This window comes from Vulpes lagopus, chromosome 8 (assembly GCF_018345385.1).
Source record: "Vulpes lagopus strain Blue_001 chromosome 8, ASM1834538v1, whole genome shotgun sequence".
Lineage (NCBI taxonomy): Eukaryota > Metazoa > Chordata > Mammalia > Carnivora > Canidae > Vulpes > Vulpes lagopus.
The window spans coordinates 129,816,446-129,835,345 of NC_054831.1; the positions used below are offsets into that span (position 1 = coordinate 129,816,446).

At 54.6% G+C, this 18,900-nt stretch overlaps 1 protein-coding gene across 15 annotated transcripts in view; it reads right to left on the minus strand.

The window, feature by feature from the left end:
- Positions 1–611: 611 nt before the first annotated feature.
- ARHGEF10L (Rho guanine nucleotide exchange factor 10 like) overlaps positions 612–18,900 on the minus strand; it is a 158,631-nt gene continuing 140,342 nt past the window's right edge. For all 15 annotated transcript variants that reach the window (XM_041765238.1, XM_041765232.1, XM_041765243.1 and 12 more), the window contains 3 exons: positions 9,633–9,807; positions 2,837–2,959; positions 612–1,713 (listed from right to left, as the gene is read on the minus strand). In XM_041765238.1, coding sequence (XP_041621172.1) covers positions 1,175–1,713; positions 2,837–2,959; positions 9,633–9,807 — 837 coding nt within the window. In that variant the 3' untranslated portion in view covers positions 612–1,174. The remainder of the gene's footprint in view (positions 1,714–2,836; positions 2,960–9,632; positions 9,808–18,900) is intronic.

Genomic DNA, 18,900 nt, shown 5'->3' on the forward strand with positions numbered 1-18,900 from the left:
GTGACAGGTGCCCGGGCCACCTGCCTCCTCCCATTCCAGAGCAGGGAGGGCAGCCTTCTCTTCAAAAACCATTCCAAGGGGCACCTGGGGGGCTTCAGTTCAGGCCATGACCCCGGAGTCCTGGTATCGAGTCCCATGTCGGGCTCCCCGCATGGAGCCTGCTTCTCCCTCTGCCTGTGTCTCTGCCTCTCTCTGTCTCTCATGAATAAATAAATCAAAAAAAAAAAAAAAAAAAAACCTACTCCAAAAAGAAGCTCCCCAGGGTCCCTTCCCAAGCACAAGAGAACTTTCTGGGATGATGGAAATAGATCTGTATTGTGCAGTACGGTCGGCACACACAGGCTGCTGTGGGGCTTTTCCAGACACACTAGAAATGCGGCTAGGGGACTCGGGAACTGAATTTGTGACTTTATTTCATGTGAATTAATTACAAAAGTAGAAACTGCACGTGGCCAACGATCTGCGAGTGCCCCAGACAGCTCGTTGCGGGGCCTGTGCGGGGTGGCGGGCTCTCCCGGGGCCGCGGCTGCTGGCTCCGGGACAGCCCTATCTCGTGACAGCGGCTCTCTCTTCCCCGTCACCTCTCAGCAAACAGAAGCCAACCCAGGTACTCACGATATTCTTGCCTTTTATTCCAGCATCTCCCAGAGCTCCAATATGTACAGACTTCATTTATACACATAATATACACCATATGTACGTATTTATACATATTCACACACCAGCCCGCACGCACGCTCTCAGACACTCACGCGCACACGCCCTTCCAGGAGAGGCGCGTGGCCGCCTCGGAGCCCCGCTCGGGTGGGCTTGCCAGGCGGTCGTGAGGTTTTGTGTTTGTGGGTTTTTTTTGCTTTTAAAAAGAAGGCCATTTCCTCCAGAGGTATCCTCTCCCCAAACCCAAACTCCTCCCCCAAGCACTCTGAAATATATATATATATATATATATATATATATATATATATAATTTTATTTATTTATTTATTTTTAAATAAAAAGGAAGAAGTTCTCCTCTGTGCTGCCAAGGTAGTTCCAGGAGACCCAGGCCCATCGTCGAGGTCCCTGGAAGGCCAGTCTCCCCACGCTCCAGGGGGCACCCCGGCAGGCGGGAGGGGCCCACAGCGGGCCGAGAGCCGCGCACCCACCAGGCTGCGGCTGGGCGCCCGGGCGGGGGCTATAGCGTCAAGGGCACCTGCCAGATGAGGAGGGCGCTGTCCGTCTCCCCGCACGGGGCCGGCCTCCCGCTGCCCCCCGGGGCGCTGCCAAAGTTGCGGTAGCCCTGCCCCCCGGAGATGATGGCCACGGAGCAGATCTCCTTGCGGTGGGCGTCCCGGGTGCAGGGCCGGCTGCGCACCCACACGTCGGGGTCGTCGGCCATCTCGTAGATGGAGCCGTCCTCCTCGCTGTGCTCCAGGGCCGAGCCGTCGGCGGGCGCGGGCTCCCGCACGGACAGCAGCGGGCCCGGGAGGTGCGCGGTGGAGCGCAGGCGGTACTGCAGGAGGATGCCCTTCTTGCGGGTCAGCTCTCGGCCCACGTGGCTGGCGGGCGCGGGCGCTGGCTCGTGGGCCTGCCCGTCCGGCTTGTCCTCCTCGGCCCGCGGCCCCTCGGCCTCCTCCTGGTCGCTCCGCAGGATGTCGGGGGCCAGGATGCTGGTGGCCACGGCCAGGAAGGCCACAGGCCCGCAGTGACCGTTGAGCGACACCATGCCTTTCCCTGCAAGAAAGCGGAGGGAGTCGGGGCCCAGAGGCCCAGAGCTTCAGGGGAGGCACCCACGCGTCTCTCTTGGAGAACCTTCTGGGTGGTGGCCATTGTTTTGGTGACCACAATCTGTGCTGGAACCTTCCCGGGAGGCCTTGGGTCTGGGGAGGGCTCTCCCACACTGCAGGACAGGGGTGACCTCGTAAAGCACGTGGGGGCCGGTCAGTGTGAGCACCCGCAGCCCCCTCCCGGGCCAGCCACATGTGTCTGTGCCTTTGCTTGAGCCGTTGGCTCTGCCCAGAGAGCCTCCCCCACCCCCCGAGGCCACACCCCATCCCCTGGAGCCCAGTCCTGGCTCCTCCAGGGCACGTCCTTGTCACCTCCACGCACAGACTGCCAAGCACCCCTGGTCTGTGTCCCGCGGTCCTGAAGCACCTGCCACCTTGGACCTCAGCTCCTCCACCTGACTGTCAGCGTGGGGGGCAGGGTCTCTGCCCGATGCATCCCTACAGTAACCCAACGACCATCGCTGTGGGGACCATCACGACCTTGGGATTTAGGAAGAGGCCTTCTCTAGCAGGGGCGCCCGTTCCGGCTGGGCTGGTCTACCCGCGGGGCTTCCGCCTCCCACCCCCCCAACCCCACCCCACCCCTCCTCCAGCAGCTGCGGGAGAAGACCCCGTCGTCGTCACTCTCAGGGGAGAGGCAGAGGGGACCCCGGGGTTCTGGGGCCTCCCCGACCCCACGCTTGCTCTCCTGGCCTCAGTACTACCCATCCAGGCGGATCTCCCGCTGCTCCACAGGAACACGTTTGCATGCGGACCCCACTCCCAGGAGCCCTACAAGACGTCGGTCTCCAGAGTCTGGACATTTTGAAGGCAGCAATGGGGGGGACCCAGCCATGGGTCAGGGGTCTCCACCAACCCTGAAGCCACTTGACCAAGACACACCTATTGTGCCCATTGGCCATATTAGGAAACTGAGACTCAGAAAGCAGGTGGGAGACCTTGGGGCAGGATGACATAATGCCCTGTGCCACCTGTGATGGCAGAAGACACTGGGGAACGACCCTCCTGCCCTGGCCACCTGCAGCTGACTCACAGCCCCCCACCCGCCATGGCCAGTTCCCGCGCCTCACCTGTGATCTTGGGGATGCCTTCCAGCCGAGGTACAGGCAGGAGGACGATGACACCCTGGTCGGTGCCCACCCAGAGCAGACCCTGGCAGATCAGGAGGCTGGTGACGCACAGCTGCTTCTGGCCTGCAGAGAGGGAAGCCAGCGTGAGCGGCACAGCCCCCGGGGGGACGGCATCGGGGTGTGGGGGCTTCGAGGTGAGGAAGGGGCAGGGGCCGGCTCCCCCCAGGAGACAAGCCGGAAGCTGCACGGGGCTGTGGTTAGCGCGTGGGTTTGGGAGGGTCCGGCCCCTGGGTCCCGAGCCTCAGTTTCCACCCGGATACAGTGGGGCTGCGTGAGGATGCGGGCGGAGCTCAGTGGACGGTGCCGGTTTGCGGGTGACGCAGATGTTGGGGCCCAGGGGACACGCGGGGCGGGGGCCGGCTGGATCCGGGCAGCAGGGGAGCCGGCGGTCGGCTGCGGGCCTCGGTGTCCAGCCAGGCCTGCCGTCCTGCCCGCGGGGGCCGTCCCTGCTCCCGGCAGCCCCCAGCCCGCCAGCGAGGCGGTCCCCGCGCCCGGGGCTGCGTGTGGCTGCTGTCGGCCCAGATCAGTCCTCGCGCGGCTGTCCCTGGCGCGGTCTCTCCGCGTCGGCGACACCGAGGGTGGCGGGGAGGGCACGCCGCGTGGGCCGCAGAGGCAGGGGTCCAAGCAGAGCACACATCCGCGCTGGGCTCGAACCCACGCTCTGGCACTTGGAGCCGCGCGACCCAGGCCTGTCCCTAAACCTCTCTGTGCCATTTCCTCCCCTGCCAAAGGGGACGATGACGACATTCCACAGTCTCATCCTGAGGATGAACTGGGTCGACGAATGGACGTGAATCCCAGAACCCGGAGCCTGGCCCACGGCACCCACAGGAAGGGGCTGTGGGCCATTATGACGGTCGCTGTGTGTCAAGGATCCGGCCACCGGGAGGGGGCGGGAGGCAGGCCCTGCGCACAGACCCCGTCCCTAAAGGGCCGGCTTGCTTCTCGCCGGAGTCCTTCTGCCCCACGGACAGGGGCTAGTTCTTCCCTGAGGGGAAATTCAAATTCACGCCACGTATCAGGGTGATGACAACGCCACGTGACGTGTGAAATGCTGCTTGGGGCGGTGGTGGTCAACCTGGGCGCGCACGGGCACCCCCGGCAGGGCTCACAGCATCTCTAGCCAGGACCTGGGTGACCTCAATGCACTGGTCCAGGGACCGGCCTGGGGAAACGCTGCTCCGGAGTTTCTAGAGCTCACGCCAACCTGCTCCCACCTGATGGAAGCCTGGCTGCCACTGGGAGGGATGCAACACGCAGATGTCGTGCCCCATTTCCAGGGCCGGATACCCAGGTCCCCAGAGGTCACCCCGCTGCTGGGCAAGGCGGGGAGCCGAGCTCAGGCCTGCAGATGACGGTCCACACTGCCACCGCCTCGGCTCTGGAGCAATCACGGCAGTTCCACGCGGGCAGGGAAACGGGCTTCCTCGGAGCAGAACGGATTTCTCCCTGGGTTAGCATGTTGGGGTCCGAGCAGCGCCGCCTCGCACGGTGGCCCCTACCATCACGGACACACGCGGCCGGCGCCCTGGGACGCTCGGGCACCTGCTGTGCACAGGCACGGTGGGGGCTGCACACACCAAGTTCTGCCCTTGGGGAGCAGACATTCCGGGACCTTCCGTGATGATGGAAATGCGACCTATCAGGGCGCTCAGGTCTGTAGCCGTTCACCACATGCGGCTGCAGAGCCCAGGATGGGGGCGGGGGACACAGAGGCACTGAATGTGCCATTTCACTCCGTTTCCATTGAAATAGCGGCTCCCTTATTAGCGTGGCCAGGAGGGGGAAAGAGAAAGCAAAAACATGAACAAGGAAACTAAATACCAGGCAGAGGATTCAGATGCAGGAAGGTGCAGGGAGTGGGTGTGAGGATTCCTGCCTTGCCCCGCTTTCTGGAAAGATGGGGAAGCAGATGCGGGGATGCGAGCACCGGGGCCCAGGACAGGCAGCCACGCGAGCCCCAGGCTCAGGAAGGGGGCTCAGCACATACAAAGGGCCTGTGGCAGGAGGGGTGGGGGGTAGGACCAAGTACAGCCAGCCCAGCACCAGATGAGGGCAACCTCAGGACAGAGGGGAGCAGGGGGGCCAGGATGAGGCCCAGGCTGTTACTCGGAACAAGGTGAGAAGCTACTGGAAGGTCTGAGCAGAGGGTGGATGACCTAGATTGGAAGAGGGCTTTCGCCGCAGTGAGGTAAACGACAGGGAGGGGAGAGAGCAGACCAGCAGGGCAGAGACCCAGGTGGCGAGACATCATGGTGGCCTGCGGGGTGACAGCCCATCCGGGATCCGCTTGATGCACATCAACAGACCCAGGAGACTAGAGCGGGTGGCTACAGAGGACAATAACCCAGCACAGAAGAAGTCCCTGAGGTCCTCCCCTCTGGTGGCTGTGCAGCCCCAGATGCACATGGACCTGTCAGCAGGATGGGGCTGGAAGAGCCAGCCCGCATGATGCCAACCCTGAGGGTCCCACTTTGCTCGGATTCGGGGCAGGAATGAAACCCCAGGACGACAGGCTGGTCCGTGTCTTGACCCCAAAGCCATTTCCCACGGCGTCTGGGTTCATGGAGCGGGGACTCTCCCTACACCTGCATCGGTTCAGACGGTGCCACCCCAGGCCTGCAGGGTCCCCGGCCTCCCGAGCTCAGCAGTGCTGCATGTGGCACCGGCTGCCATCCCCCCTGCCACCACCCGGCCCCCGCCTGGCCCGGGTCAAGGTCTCTGTCCCCCACCTGCCTTCCCCGACCGAAGCCTCGCCAGGGCCGCAGCTGGTCTGGGCCCAGATTCCCCGGCTCCCGAGCACCTGTGCCCCGGGCCGGAGTGGGAGTTCAAGGACACATGAATGAAAACCTGTAAAGCAAAAAAGGACATGGGCGTGATGCCCATCCTCGGCGTGTGGCGTCACAAGTGTCCTCCTCGTCTCACCTATCAGGGAGTGTCACACACCTACCTCGCTCCATCTTCTGATCATTAGAGTTTTCCGCGTGTATAGGACGCAGTGGCCGGGGGGCACGGCCCTTAGCGCAGAGCGGACGATGGATACAGGAGGCCATTAGGGTGACACTGGTGAGCAGGAAGAGGACCCGGACCCGTGGCTTGGGATCGGCTCCATCGGACCCACCAACCCCCAGAAATAATTCAGCCCAGCGAGCGCGCGGTGGCAAATCTTCATCTCACTGCGTCACCTCCTTTTCCGGGGCCCCTGGGGCCTGAGCCAGGGAGAGACCATTCCCCAGCGGCCCCTGCACCCTCCGGCCCCCACGGGACACCGAGCCGCAGCCGGCGAGAGGAGGGCGCCGGGAACCCCAAGCAGGTGCCAGAACTGAGAACCGACTTCATCCGCGGACCTCATTCTGGGGCCCCTCCTCCTCACCGACTGCCTCCAGGAAAAGAGCAAGATACTTCACAAACAGTCCGAAAGGGGAAAAAAAAAAAAAAAACATTCTAATGGTGGATAAATATTTTATCACAGAGACTTAATGCAGCAGCGAGCAGCTCACCCAGGCCATCTATCTGGAGATATACAACTTTAAAAAGCTCAGGCGCTCGGAGAACATTTTATTAATGACCTGTCTAGTTAAGAGGAGCGGGGAGCTTAGGTTCAAAAATGCATTAATACCAGGCGGGTACATGCGTGGAATGCGTGGAAGAGGGGTCGGGGGAAGGAAGCGTGATAAATTTTTAACACGCCCTTAAAAAAATCCACACTTGGAAGAGGAACAAATTTATTACTAATTATGCAATTATTTCATTTGGTGGTGTGGGGGAAGAAAAATACTTCAAAGCCTTTTAAAAATATCTCTAATAAAGAACTGAAGGATCCGGCTCCGTTGTTCCCTGGCCAGGGCATGATGTGAGGTGTCTGAGGCCGCCCCCCTCCCCCAAGGCAGCTCTCACTGCCTCCTCTCAGGTGTGGGGGAGCCTGGCCGGCCAGAGCTCCAGGCTCCAGGGTGTTGCTGACCAGGAACTGTGGGGCTTGGGGAAGGGGGCCCGGGGCAGGAAGTCCTGGGGAACCTTCGGGAGGCCCTGCACCTGGGAACCTCACACCCCCCCCCCAGATGTGCCAGGGCCCAGCCCAGGGAGGTGTGGCCAGCCAGAGGTGGCATCTGTCTGCCGGATGCAGCAGGTGCAGCCAGAGGACGTGGCTGGGACAGTGGGGCCGAGCAGCAGGACCCCCGGAGCACGTGTGGCCTGCAGGGCTGGTGCGGTGAGGGGCAGGGATCATCATGAGGACAGGGATGATGCCGGTGGGCGGTGCCACCGTGGCCTGGGTCTCCCTCGGCCAGGGACTGTGGGCCGCTGTCCATGCACTGCCTCGGGTGAGACCCAACCTCCCTGGGAGGCGGGGACCCTGTCACGGGGCTGGAGGGGGGCAGAGCCAGGCCGACTCCAGCTCTTGCCTGCGCTACACAGCCAGATCCCGCTCAGATCTCAGCCCCTCCCTCTACAGATGGGGAAACCGAGGCTGGGGATGCTGAACAATAAGCCTGTGAGAGGCTATGATTAGGGTCCTGGCTCTGGCCTTGGGTCATTTCACCTACGTCTCCATTTACCTGGCTCTAACATCATAGAAGGACAGCAAGTGTCCTTCCTTCCTTAAAGGAGACCTGAGGAGGACAAGTAAGCCGGCGGACGAGCAGGTGCATCTTAAGCTGACACGGTAAAGCCACAGCTGTGCCGGAGAGGCCGCGGCTGTTGCCCTGCGGCTGGTCTGCCCACCAGTCCCACCTCTGGCCCTGCAACAAGCTGACCCTTCTCTCCCCTCCCCTGCCCCTGCCCTGCAGAGGAGGCCCAGGAGATTTAAAAGGTCCACTTTTTTTGTTGTTCCACTAACTTGAAATAATATAGCTATCAGCATAAATGTGGAAACATTTCTGTGATATAGAGAAATCTTTATCGTAGTTAAAATGGTTTTACCCTGTATCACGGCTAAATACTGTGGAATACAATAAAACTGGAAGGGGAGAGAGGGAGGGAGGAAGGGATAAGGGAAGGGAGGGAGGGAAGGAGGGAGGGAGGGAGGGAGGGAGGGAGGGAGGGAGGGAGGGAAAAGAGAAGAGGAGGAGGAAAGCCCTGACCCAGGTCCCCGAGCCCACACGGCACAGGCCTGAAAGCGTGTTCCGCAAGCATTTACTGTCCTCACACCCCCACACACACTCCAAGCCTGGCCCAGGCGTCTCCCCAGGCCTGCAGGCATCTATCTGGAGCCAGAACTGCCTGGTTTCACAGGGACCACAGACTCCAGGAGGCAGAGAGACCCACCCGAGCCCCACAGTGGCCGAGCCAGGACTCCGGGCACCTCTGAAACCACCTCTTCCCCGTTCCACACGGTGGGAGTCTCAGGTGACTCCTGGCCTGGCCTCTGGCCCACCGCATGACGAGAGACGAGCTGAGTAAACCTCAGCTTCTGTGTGTGTACGACGGGGATGACCCCACTCTGTGGGTTACAGTGAAGCGAGGTCCCGTATATAAAACCCTCGGAACCCAGCTCCCTGCAGGGCCAGGGCAGGTGTGCGGCAGGCAGCTGTTACTCACTGTCACTACCGCCGCTGACCTTGGGGTTAGTAACCGGCCCACCATCACCACCAGTCCAGACTCAGGGATCCCTATTTGACTGGCTGGGAGGAAGCAGGAGCCAGGGTGGTATCTGGGTCCCCTAGTGGAGTTAGGGACCAGGCTTCTGTGGTAAGACAGAGGCCCCCATGGCCCCTGAGGTTCTGGCTAAGGTGCCTGCCCTCAGCCCAGCCCAGCCATCAGTCCCCCAGCTCAGCACACGGCCACTTCTGGCCTCTACATGGCCCATCTGCTGAGTCTCTGTAACAATTAGCTCCCCACCTGCCATGCCAGGCCTGTGTCCCCAGCCCCAGGGCCCCTCGGCTCTCTCAGCTGCCGAACCCAGCCCAGCTTGGACAGGATGGAGCCCCCGCATCGTCCCAGACCAGTCGTCTGTCTGGTGGAAGCTGGGCCAAGCTCTAAAGCCAGCTGGGGTAGGAGCAGGCTCCGAGCAGGTGTCGGCCCTGACTCCCTCCAGCACAGCCGCCAGGGTATGGGCAGCATCTTGGGCAGCAGATGGGAAGGAGGTTGCCTGCAGCTGATTCCACGGAGGCCTCGGGCAGATGCAGGGAGGAGCGAGCAGAGAGTTAGGTGAGCTCTGGTCTTACTCCCCTCCACTGAGTACCACCAACAGCCCAGCAGGATGGAGCGGGGCCCCAAGGGGATGACGTCCTAGCCCTCTGCTCTCCCCCTGCCTCCACACCCCAACCAGCCAACCAAGCCAGTCGCCGTTCTTAGAAAAACCTCTAAAGAAAGAGACCCCTGGTCAGCCTTCTCTCGTTCCCCTCACCTCACACTCTGTACATGATGTGAGGCAGAACCAGTTTTCTGGTTAGCCTGAGGAGTGGCTGGTGTGGACGGGCCTGGGTTCCCACCCAGCATGACTTTTTAGCAGCTGCCCAACTTGGGAGAGTCTGCTGAGCTTGGAGCCTCACTTTCCGCAAGAGGTGAGTGATGATGGCAAGAGAGGCTTGGGAATGACAGCCCTGAGTTCAGATCAAGCCCTGCTGCCTCCACATTTAGAGGCCCAGTTTTCAAAGCTGGCCAAACACCACTATGAGGCTTAATGGTATGAACGGACCAGGACACACCCCTGCCTGGCGTGGAAGGTGCTCCACGGAGGTCAGCTCCTCCCCAGCACAGGCCCGGGATGGCAGGGCGCGATGGCCAGCAGCAGACTCACCTGGCAAGAGGAAGGTGGTCCTGGTGGCAATGTTGATCTCCTGTAGATGCTCCAGTGTCTCGGTGTGGAAGAGGCGGATGGAGGAGCCAGAGGAGAAGGCCATCCAGACACCACTGCCTGCCTTCACCATGTGTGTCACACTCACCGCCTCGTCCTGGTGCGCCTCGAAGCTTTGCTGTGGCACAGAGAGAAGGGTGTTGGTGCTGGGCTGGGCCTGCTGGCTGAGCCTCGGGGGGACCAAGCTCATCCAGCCTCTGCCTGAACCAGACTCAGGGCTAGAAGGGAACCTCAGGAGCCCAGCAGGGGCAGGCTGGTAAATGTTTAGCAACTGGTGGGGAATCCTGTTTGTCACGTCTGCTGATTCCCGGGGTGTAAATACTTATAACACGGCCCATCGCAAGCTACACACATGGCACCACTGAACAAGGAGCTAGGAAAGAGATAACGTACACACCTCACTCTCAGGAGTTGACAGGCCAGGCTCTAGCATCCCCCTGTGACACAAGGGAAAGTTAGGGCCAAAACTCAATGCAAGAGGAGATGACAGCTTATGTACGTTATCTAGATTTACAAATGCAACAAACAGAAGGATCAGGAAAGGGAGGCAGGTAGTGTGAGTCACTCTAATCTTTTACAGCAGGAATGTCCAAAAATTGATAAACCAAGAAACATTTGGGAGTTGGGTTCAGGATGGTGGAGCAACAAGATCTTGAACACACCTCCTCCCCCACACGCAACAATCTACAACTGCTCTTGGATTAATTCCTTCTGAAAGGGACCTGAAAATTAAATGAACTGAACCTCCACAACAAAAGATAAAAGGACAGCAACGAGACGAGATGAGAGGCAGAGACACAGACTCACCAGGGAAAAGCCCTGCCATGGCACGTCACGATTTGGAGGCATACAAGGTACAGAACATCCCTGAGGAATGTGAAATTCAAGCTCCACATCAGGCCCAACCCTTAGATCTTCCACAGGACTGATGAGCCCCCGCAATACCAGGTTTTGAAAATCAATGGGGATTATGTTCAGGAAAACCAGAAAACTGGAAGGAACAGAAAACTCATTCTTAAGGGGCTTACACCTGCTCATTCAACCTGGAAACTAGTTGAAAATACTAATTTGAAAAAAAACATATACCATTGATAATGAAGATCCATTTACTAACCATCTTAAAGGATCGCCAGAGGGGTAGAAAACAACAGGGGCCCCTGTAAGGACCGAGACATTGGAGCATCTCCACCTCCCTTACTAACACTGGTGCTGGTGGGTACCATTTTGGGATTCTCTCTATGACCTGCTAGTGCCGTGGGTGTACTCCACTGAGAGTCTTGTCCACCAATGTACCCTGGTGGCCATGGACATGCCCCCAGCCAGGCCAGGAGTCAGCCCCACCCCCAAAGTGCTACAACCACAGCCCCACCACAACAGGAGGGCATGTACACACACAAAGGAGATACCCCTTGAGAACGTGACTCTGGTAACTAAGGTGCACTTCTGGGCCCCATAGGTCATCCTCTACATAAGGCTACTCATGTAAGACTGGGAGGAGGCACTTGGGTGGCTCAGTGGTTGAGCATCTATCTTAGGCTCAGGCTGTGATCCCAGGGTCCTGGGATCGAGTCCCATATTGGGCCTCTCTCTGTGTGTCTCTCATGAATAAGTAAATAAAATCTTAAAAAAAAAAGACTGGGAGAGATTGACAACTTACCTAATACATCGAAACAGACACAGAGTAAGGCAAAATGAAGAGACAGAGGAATATGTTCAAAAAACAAAACAAAACAAAAACAAAAACAAACAAACAAACAAACAAAGACAAACCCTGAAAGAAAGAATTAAATGAAACAGAGATAAGCAATCTACCTGATAAAAAGTTCAAAGTGATGGTCATAAAGGTGCTCTCTAAATTCAGGAGAATTATGGAAGAACACAGTGAGAACTTCAACAAAAAGAAAGAAAATACCAAACAGAAGTTATACCACTGGGGGCGTCCAGTGGCAGCCCAGATGAAGTCGAACAAATCAGTGAAAACAAAGCAATGAAAAACACCCAGACAGAGCAGCAAAATGAAAAAAGAATGAAGAAAAGTGAACACATCCAAAGGGACCTTTGGAACAACATCGAGTGGAGTGACATTCACATTATAGGGATCCCAGAAGGAGGGGGAGAGAGAGAAAGGGCCAGAAAAGAAGAAATAATGAAACACAAAACATGTTGAAACATGTTGAAAACAGGCCTAATCTGGAGAAGGAATCAGATATCCAGGTCCGAGAAACCTGGAGAGTTCTAAGCGAGATGAACTCAAAGAGATCTACACCAAGACATGTGGTAATTAAGATGATACAAGTTAAGAATAAAGAGAAAACCCTAAAAGCAGCAAGAGGAAAATGTGTTACGGATAAGGGAAATCCCACAGGGCTATCAGCAGATTCTCAGCAGAAACTTTCCAGGCCAAAAAGGAGTGGCATGACACACACTGAAAGTGCTGAAAGGAAAAATCTTCCAACTAAGAACTCTCTACCCAACAAGGTTATTACTCAGAACTGAAGGAGAGATTAAGAGCTTTCCAGATAAGCAAAAGCTAAAGGAGTTCATCCACCAAACGAGCCCTACAAGAAATGTCAAAGGGACTCCTTTATGGTTAAAAGAAATGGCACAAATTAATAGTAAGAAAACATACAAAAGTAAAAACCTTACCAAAAAAGGTAAATGTATAGCAAAGATAGTGAGCCTATCACTTATAAAGCAACCATACAGATGAAATGATATAACTGGTAAAGTTAACTAAAATCACAATCATTAGTTAAGAGAAGCACAAAATTAAAAATGTAAAACGTGTCATCAAAAATGTAAAACAACAGGGGTGAGGAGTAAAAAGGGCAAAGCTTGAGAATGTGCTTAAAATTACATTGATATCAACTTAAAACAAACTGCTATTGTCATAGGAGATTTTATGTGAACCTCAAGGTAAACCACAAGGAAGAACTTATAATAAATGCACAAAAGAAAATGAGAAAGGAATCTAAACGTAACTGGAGAAAGCCATCAAACCACAAGGGAAGAGAGCAAGAGAAGAAAGGAACAGACAGCAACTACAAAAACATCCTGAACACAATTAACAAAATGGTAATGAGTATACACGTATTGATAATTACTTTATTTTTTTTATTATTTATTTATTTTTTACTGATAATTACTTTAAACGTAGGTGGACTAAATGCTCCAATCAAAAGCCACAGAGTGGCTGAATGGATACAGAGCAAGACCCATCTATACAGAAGACTGACATCGAGTCGAGACAAGGACACACACGGGCTGAAAGCGAAAGGGATGGAAAAAGATATTCCGTACAAATAGAAATGAAAAGAAAGCAGGGGTAGCGATACTCATACAAAAGAGACTTGCAAAGACTGTAATAGAAGACAAACAGGAGCATGACACAATGATAAAGGGGTCAATCCAGAAGATATAACTTTCATTAATACATATGCATCCAACAGGGAGCCCCAAAATATATAAAACAAATCTTAACAGACCTGAAGGGGGAAATTGACAGCAATGCAATACTAGTAGGAGACTTTAGTGCCCCACCGTCATCAATGGATAGATTATCCAGACAGTAACAATGAATAAGGAAACATCTGCCTTAAAGGACACATTAGACCAGATGGACTCAACAGATATTTACAGAACATTCCACCCAAAAGCAGCAGGAAACACATTCTTCTCAAGGGCACATGGAGCATTCTCCGGGATAGATCACATGTTGGGCACAAAAGAAGTCTCAATAAATTCAAGAAAACCGACATTTTATCAAGCATCTTTTCCAACCGCAATGGTATGAAACCACCAATTAATTACAAGAAGAAAATTAGAAAAATCACAAAAATAGGAAGGTTAAAAAACATGCTACTGGAAAACCAATGGGTTGAAAAAGAAAGCAAAGAATAAACCCCCAAAAATACCTAGAGACAAATGAAAACAGAAACACAACACATCCAAAATCCTGGGGAGCAGTAGAGGCAGTCCTAAGTGATGCAGGCTGACCCCAAGAAACAAGAAAAATCTCAAATAAATTATATAACTTTATACCTAAAGGAACTAGAAAAAAGAAACAAACCTCAAAATTAGTAGATAGAAGAAAATACTAAAGATTAGAGCAAAAATAAGTGAAATGGGAACCAAAAAAGACAATGTATAAGATCAATGAGACAAAGAGATGGTTCTTTGAAAAAATAAACTAGACTGACAAACCTTTAGCCAGACTAACCAAGAAAAAAAAAGAGAGAGAGAGAGAGAGGACTCAAATAAATAAAATCAGAAATGTCTAAGACTGAACCATGAAGAAATAGAAAATCTGAGCAAAATGATTATTAGAGCAAAGAGATTTTTAACAGCAATCCGAAACCTGCCAGCAAACAAAAGCCAGGACCAGGTAACTTCACCTGTGAATTCTACTAACATTCAAAGAGGATTTAACGCCTACCTTTCTCAGTCTTCCCAAAAATTGAAGAGAGGGGAAGCTTCCAAACATATTTTACAAAGCCAGCATGACCCCTGATACCAAAACCACCCCCGATACCAATTACAGGCCACCCACTACCCTGGATGAACATAGATGCAAAAGTCCTCAACAAGGTACCAGCAAACTGAACCCAACAATACATTAAAAGGGCCATACCCCATGACCAAGTGGGATCATTCCAGGGATACAAGGATGTCCAACATCTGCCAATCAATTAATGCATAAGAGCACACTGACAAAATGAAAGACAACAATCATATGATCATCTTAACAGATGCAGGGAAAGCATTTGACAAAATTCAATATCCATTTGTGATGTTGGAAAAACTCTCAAAACAAAGTGGGTATAAAGGGAATGTACCTGAACATAATAAAGGCTGTATATATGACAATCCTACAGATAGCATCATCCTCAACAGTTAAAAGCTAAAAGCTTTTCCTGTAAGAACAGGAACAAGACAAGGATGCCCACTCTCACCACTTTTATTCAACATAGTACTAGAAGGCCTAGTCACAACAATTAGGCAACAAAAGAAATAAAAGGCATCCAAATCAGAAAGGAAGAAGTAGAACAGTCACTATTTCCAGGGGACATGATACTATATACAGAAAACCTTAAAGAACATACCAAAAAAAAAAAAAAAAAAAAGCCAACAACAACCACCACAACAACCCACTACACCTAATAAATGAATTCAGCACACTTGCAAGATACAAAAATCAATATACAGACATTTGTGGCATTTCTGGGACCTAATAATGATTCATCAGAGACAGAGACTAAGAAAACAATCCCACTTACAATTGTATCAGAAAGAATAAAATACTTAGGAATAAATTTAACCAAGGAAGTGAAAGACGTATACGCGGAATACTATAAGATATTGATTAAAGGAACTGAAGGAGACATGAATAAATGGAAAGAGCTTCCAGGCTCATGGATTGTAAGAATATTGTAAAAATGTCCATCCTACCCAAAACAATACAGATTTAATGCAATTCCTATCAAAGTTCCAATGCACGCTTTGCAGGACTATATCCAATAATTCCAAAATGTGTATGGAACCACAAAAGATCCCAAATAGCCAAAGCGGTCTTGAGACAGAGAAACAATGCTGGAGGTATCACGCTCCCTGATTTCAGACTATACCACAAAGCTACAGTAATCAAGACAGTATGGCATTGGTACAAAAAGAGACATGCAGGTCAACAGAAGAGAACTGAGAGCCCAGAAGTAAACCTGCCCATATTTGGACAATGAATCTCTGCCAAAGGAGCCCAGAACACACCATGGAGAAAAGACAATCTCTTCAATAAATGGTGCTGGGAAAACCAGACAGCCATGTGCAAAAGAAAGAAACTGGACGCCCATTTTGCACCAGACACAAAGATGAACTCAAAATGGATTCAAGATTTGAATGCGAGACCTGAAACCATAAAATTCCCAGAAGAAAACAGAGGTGGTAAGCTCCCTGGCCGGGGTCTTAGTGACATCTTTGTGGATCCGACGCCAGGGGCAAGGGAAACAAAAGTAAAAATAAACAAGGTGAACTAACAAGCAGAGGAACCCATCATCAAAACAAAAAGGCAACCTGCTGAACGGGAGAGGGGGTGAGTGTCCATAATATATAAAGAACTCACACGACTCAACAACAACCACAAAACCCCCAAACAACCCAATTTCAAAATGGGTAGAGAATCTGAATAAACGTGTGTCCAAAGACATCCGGATGGCCAACCGACGCATGAGAAGATGCTCGACATCACCAGTTGTTGTCAGGGAAATGCAAATCAAAACAACAGCAACCTATCGTCTCAACACCTATCAGAAGGGCTATCATCCAGTGGTGCTGAAGACGCAGAGAGAAGAGGACCTTCACGCACCGTTGGTGGGGATGCGCACTGGTGCAGCCACTGTGGAAACCAGTATGGAGGGTTGTGCAAAAAACTAAGAGCAGGACTGCCTTATGACTCCGCTGTCCCACTTCTGGGTATTTATTCAAAGGACACAACCACAGTTGCGTTCGAACAGACGCGTGCACCCCTACGCTCACTGAAGTCCGTGTTTACGATCGCCAAGATGCGGTGTCCGTCGGCAGATGGGCGGATAAAGAAGATGTGGTGTGCTGATACCATGGGATGTTACTCAGCCACCAGAAGGATGACGCATGCCATCTGCGGCGACATGGATGGACCTAGGAGGCATTATGCTGAGTGAAATAAGTCAGAGAAAGGCAAATACTGCAATATTTCACTCCTACATGGAATCTAGAAAACCAAACCAAACAAACAAATGATATAAAACAAAAACAAACTCACAAAAAAAGAAAAAAAAAAAAACCTCACAGATGCGGAGAACAGACTGGCGGTTACCAGAGGGGAAGGCGGCTTGGGGGCACGGGTGGAACAGGTGAGGGGTCAGCTGTACGGTGACAGATGTAACTAGACTTTGTCACATATACAGATGTCAAATTGTACAGCTGTGCGCCTGAAACTTACGGAACGAAAACAATCATGGGATGTCAGGCACTTATTAGGTTGAAGGCCTCTCGCTTTGACTCTGGGCTTGATTTAAAAAAAAAAAAAAAAAGGACAAAGAAACAGCAGAGTAGACACATAGGAATCGGGGTGCGGGGCGGAAGGTCCTGGAGATTAGAAACAGAACAGGTGTGTTCTGTCCTGGGGAGCAGGGCTGGGGTGGGGAGAATCAGAAAGGGGTCAGGGTGGGGCCGTGGTCAGACGGAGGGGGAGGCGGGCAGGGGCCGGATCGCCCCAGGCCGCTGCCATCCATGGGGAAGGCTGGCGACAGTTAAGTGTCAGAGCGGCTAGGCTGGTGCATGACACGGTCAGGTTTGCCTCTGAAGGACGTTGGCTTCGACGGCCAGCCGTGTGGCAGGGGCTGGGGCTGTGGGCCTCGCATGGGCTGAGCAAGTGAGGAGTGGCCCCCGGTCCCCTGGCTCAGATCCCCAAGGGGTTTCCCAGGGAGATAAGGAAGCTGGCGGGTGGGGGTGGGGGTGGGGTGGGGGTGGGGGTCTGCACAGGAGCCAAGCCAATGAGGGCGAGACTGTGACAAGGCCAACAAAACTGCTCTTCCCAGCCAGTCCCTGTGGCTGAGCTCTGCATGTGGCCCAGGGTGGCCCAACAGGCTGCTGGGGACAGGAGCCTCCAGGGCCCCATATTAGGGGGTGGGGGGAGAGCCCGAGCAACATGCTCTCCCCCCACTGCGTGCCAGGCTGCTCCTGGGAGGCAGGGCACCCCCCTCACTGGGGGGACCCCGAGAGCAGAGCCGCAGCTGCCTCTCAGACAGGAAGTTCACCAAGGGCAGAGGCGTGTCGTCTCCATCAAAGTGGGGGCTCCCAGGGGCACGAGGGGGCCTCCCGTCAGGTGCGGCACACTCAGAGGATGGGAAACCCCCTGCTCAGACAAGGGGCTGGCGGCGGGCAGTGGTCTCTGCTTGTCCTTCCTCGCCCCCTGCCCCCCGCACCCCAGTGGAGGCCCAGGTACTGGAGGCTCAGCCAGTGAGCCTCTGGGATTCAGAGGGAAGCCAAGCCCCTCGCAGCCTCAAGCTGGGTCCAGTCCACGCAGGACAAGGGGACAGGCCCTCCAGCCCTCCGGCCCTTCCCCCACACACACCTCTGGCCGCACTGGCCTTCTGTTCTCCTTAGTCCTTCTGGAAACCCGGCTGAGGGGGGTCAGGGGTGCTTATCTTCCTGAACCAGCCTGCACTCAAGAACATTCCTGAAGCCCAGACCCACCACGCAGAACACCACGTCCAAACAGGCCAGCGGAGGCCCCACCGAGCGCATTGCACAGAGCCACTGAGGCTGGACCTGACGTCCCACAGGGCCCGCTGTCCACAGCAGACGGATGCACAGAGGGGGCGGCAGGCTGGAAGGGGGCACCCAACATGCCAGCTTGTCCCCAGGACAGCCGGCACGCACTTGCACAGGAATGCACGAACACGCCAGCCGGCGGGAAGGCGTGCGCATGCTCACCCCCGTGCAGCAGGACGGCCGCCCAGCTCCTGGGGAAGGGTGCAGAACGTGTCCTGCCTCCGAGACAGCCAGGCCGTGCTGGGACCAAGGAGCTTAGGGCTGTGCAAGGCCGCCCCGAGTCTGCAGCCACTCGGCCCTGCGAGCTGCTGTCAGGACCCAATTACAAGAGAAGTCAGCGGTGGAAATCCGGGCTCATTTCTCCAGAGGCATAACAAGCCTGCCCCGGGCCTGGGGGGCTTTACACCAGGGCCTGTGCAAACCTGCCCAGCCCAGTGGTACCGGGGCGGGGGAAAGGGCAGGATGCACGCCAGCAGCTCCAGCGCCTCCCTCCTTGATGATCTCCCAGCTTCCCAGGCCCCCTCCCCATGCTGGGAGCCTGTCCCTGGAGCCAGGTCCTCAGAGGCCAGGCCAGGGACACAGGGCAGAGGAGGTGGCATGTCGGCAGCATGGGTCCCAGTACCCCCGGTGGGGGCGGGCGGTAGCGAGGCCCAGCCCTCACTGCCCACTGGGCTCAGTGCTGACTTCCCATTTCTCACCTCCGGATCCCTGCTCTAGTCCCTGGCCGCTCTTGGAGCCCAGGAGTGGGGGCCTCCTTCCCTCCCAGACGGCTCTACCCGCCTTGTCTCTGAAGACGCCCCCTGCCCGGCTGCCACCAGCAAAGTCATGCCCCAGCTCTGCAGGGCGATCCGCCGGCTGCTTACGCTGTCCTGGGAGCCGCCCCGTTAGGATGATATTCTAGACC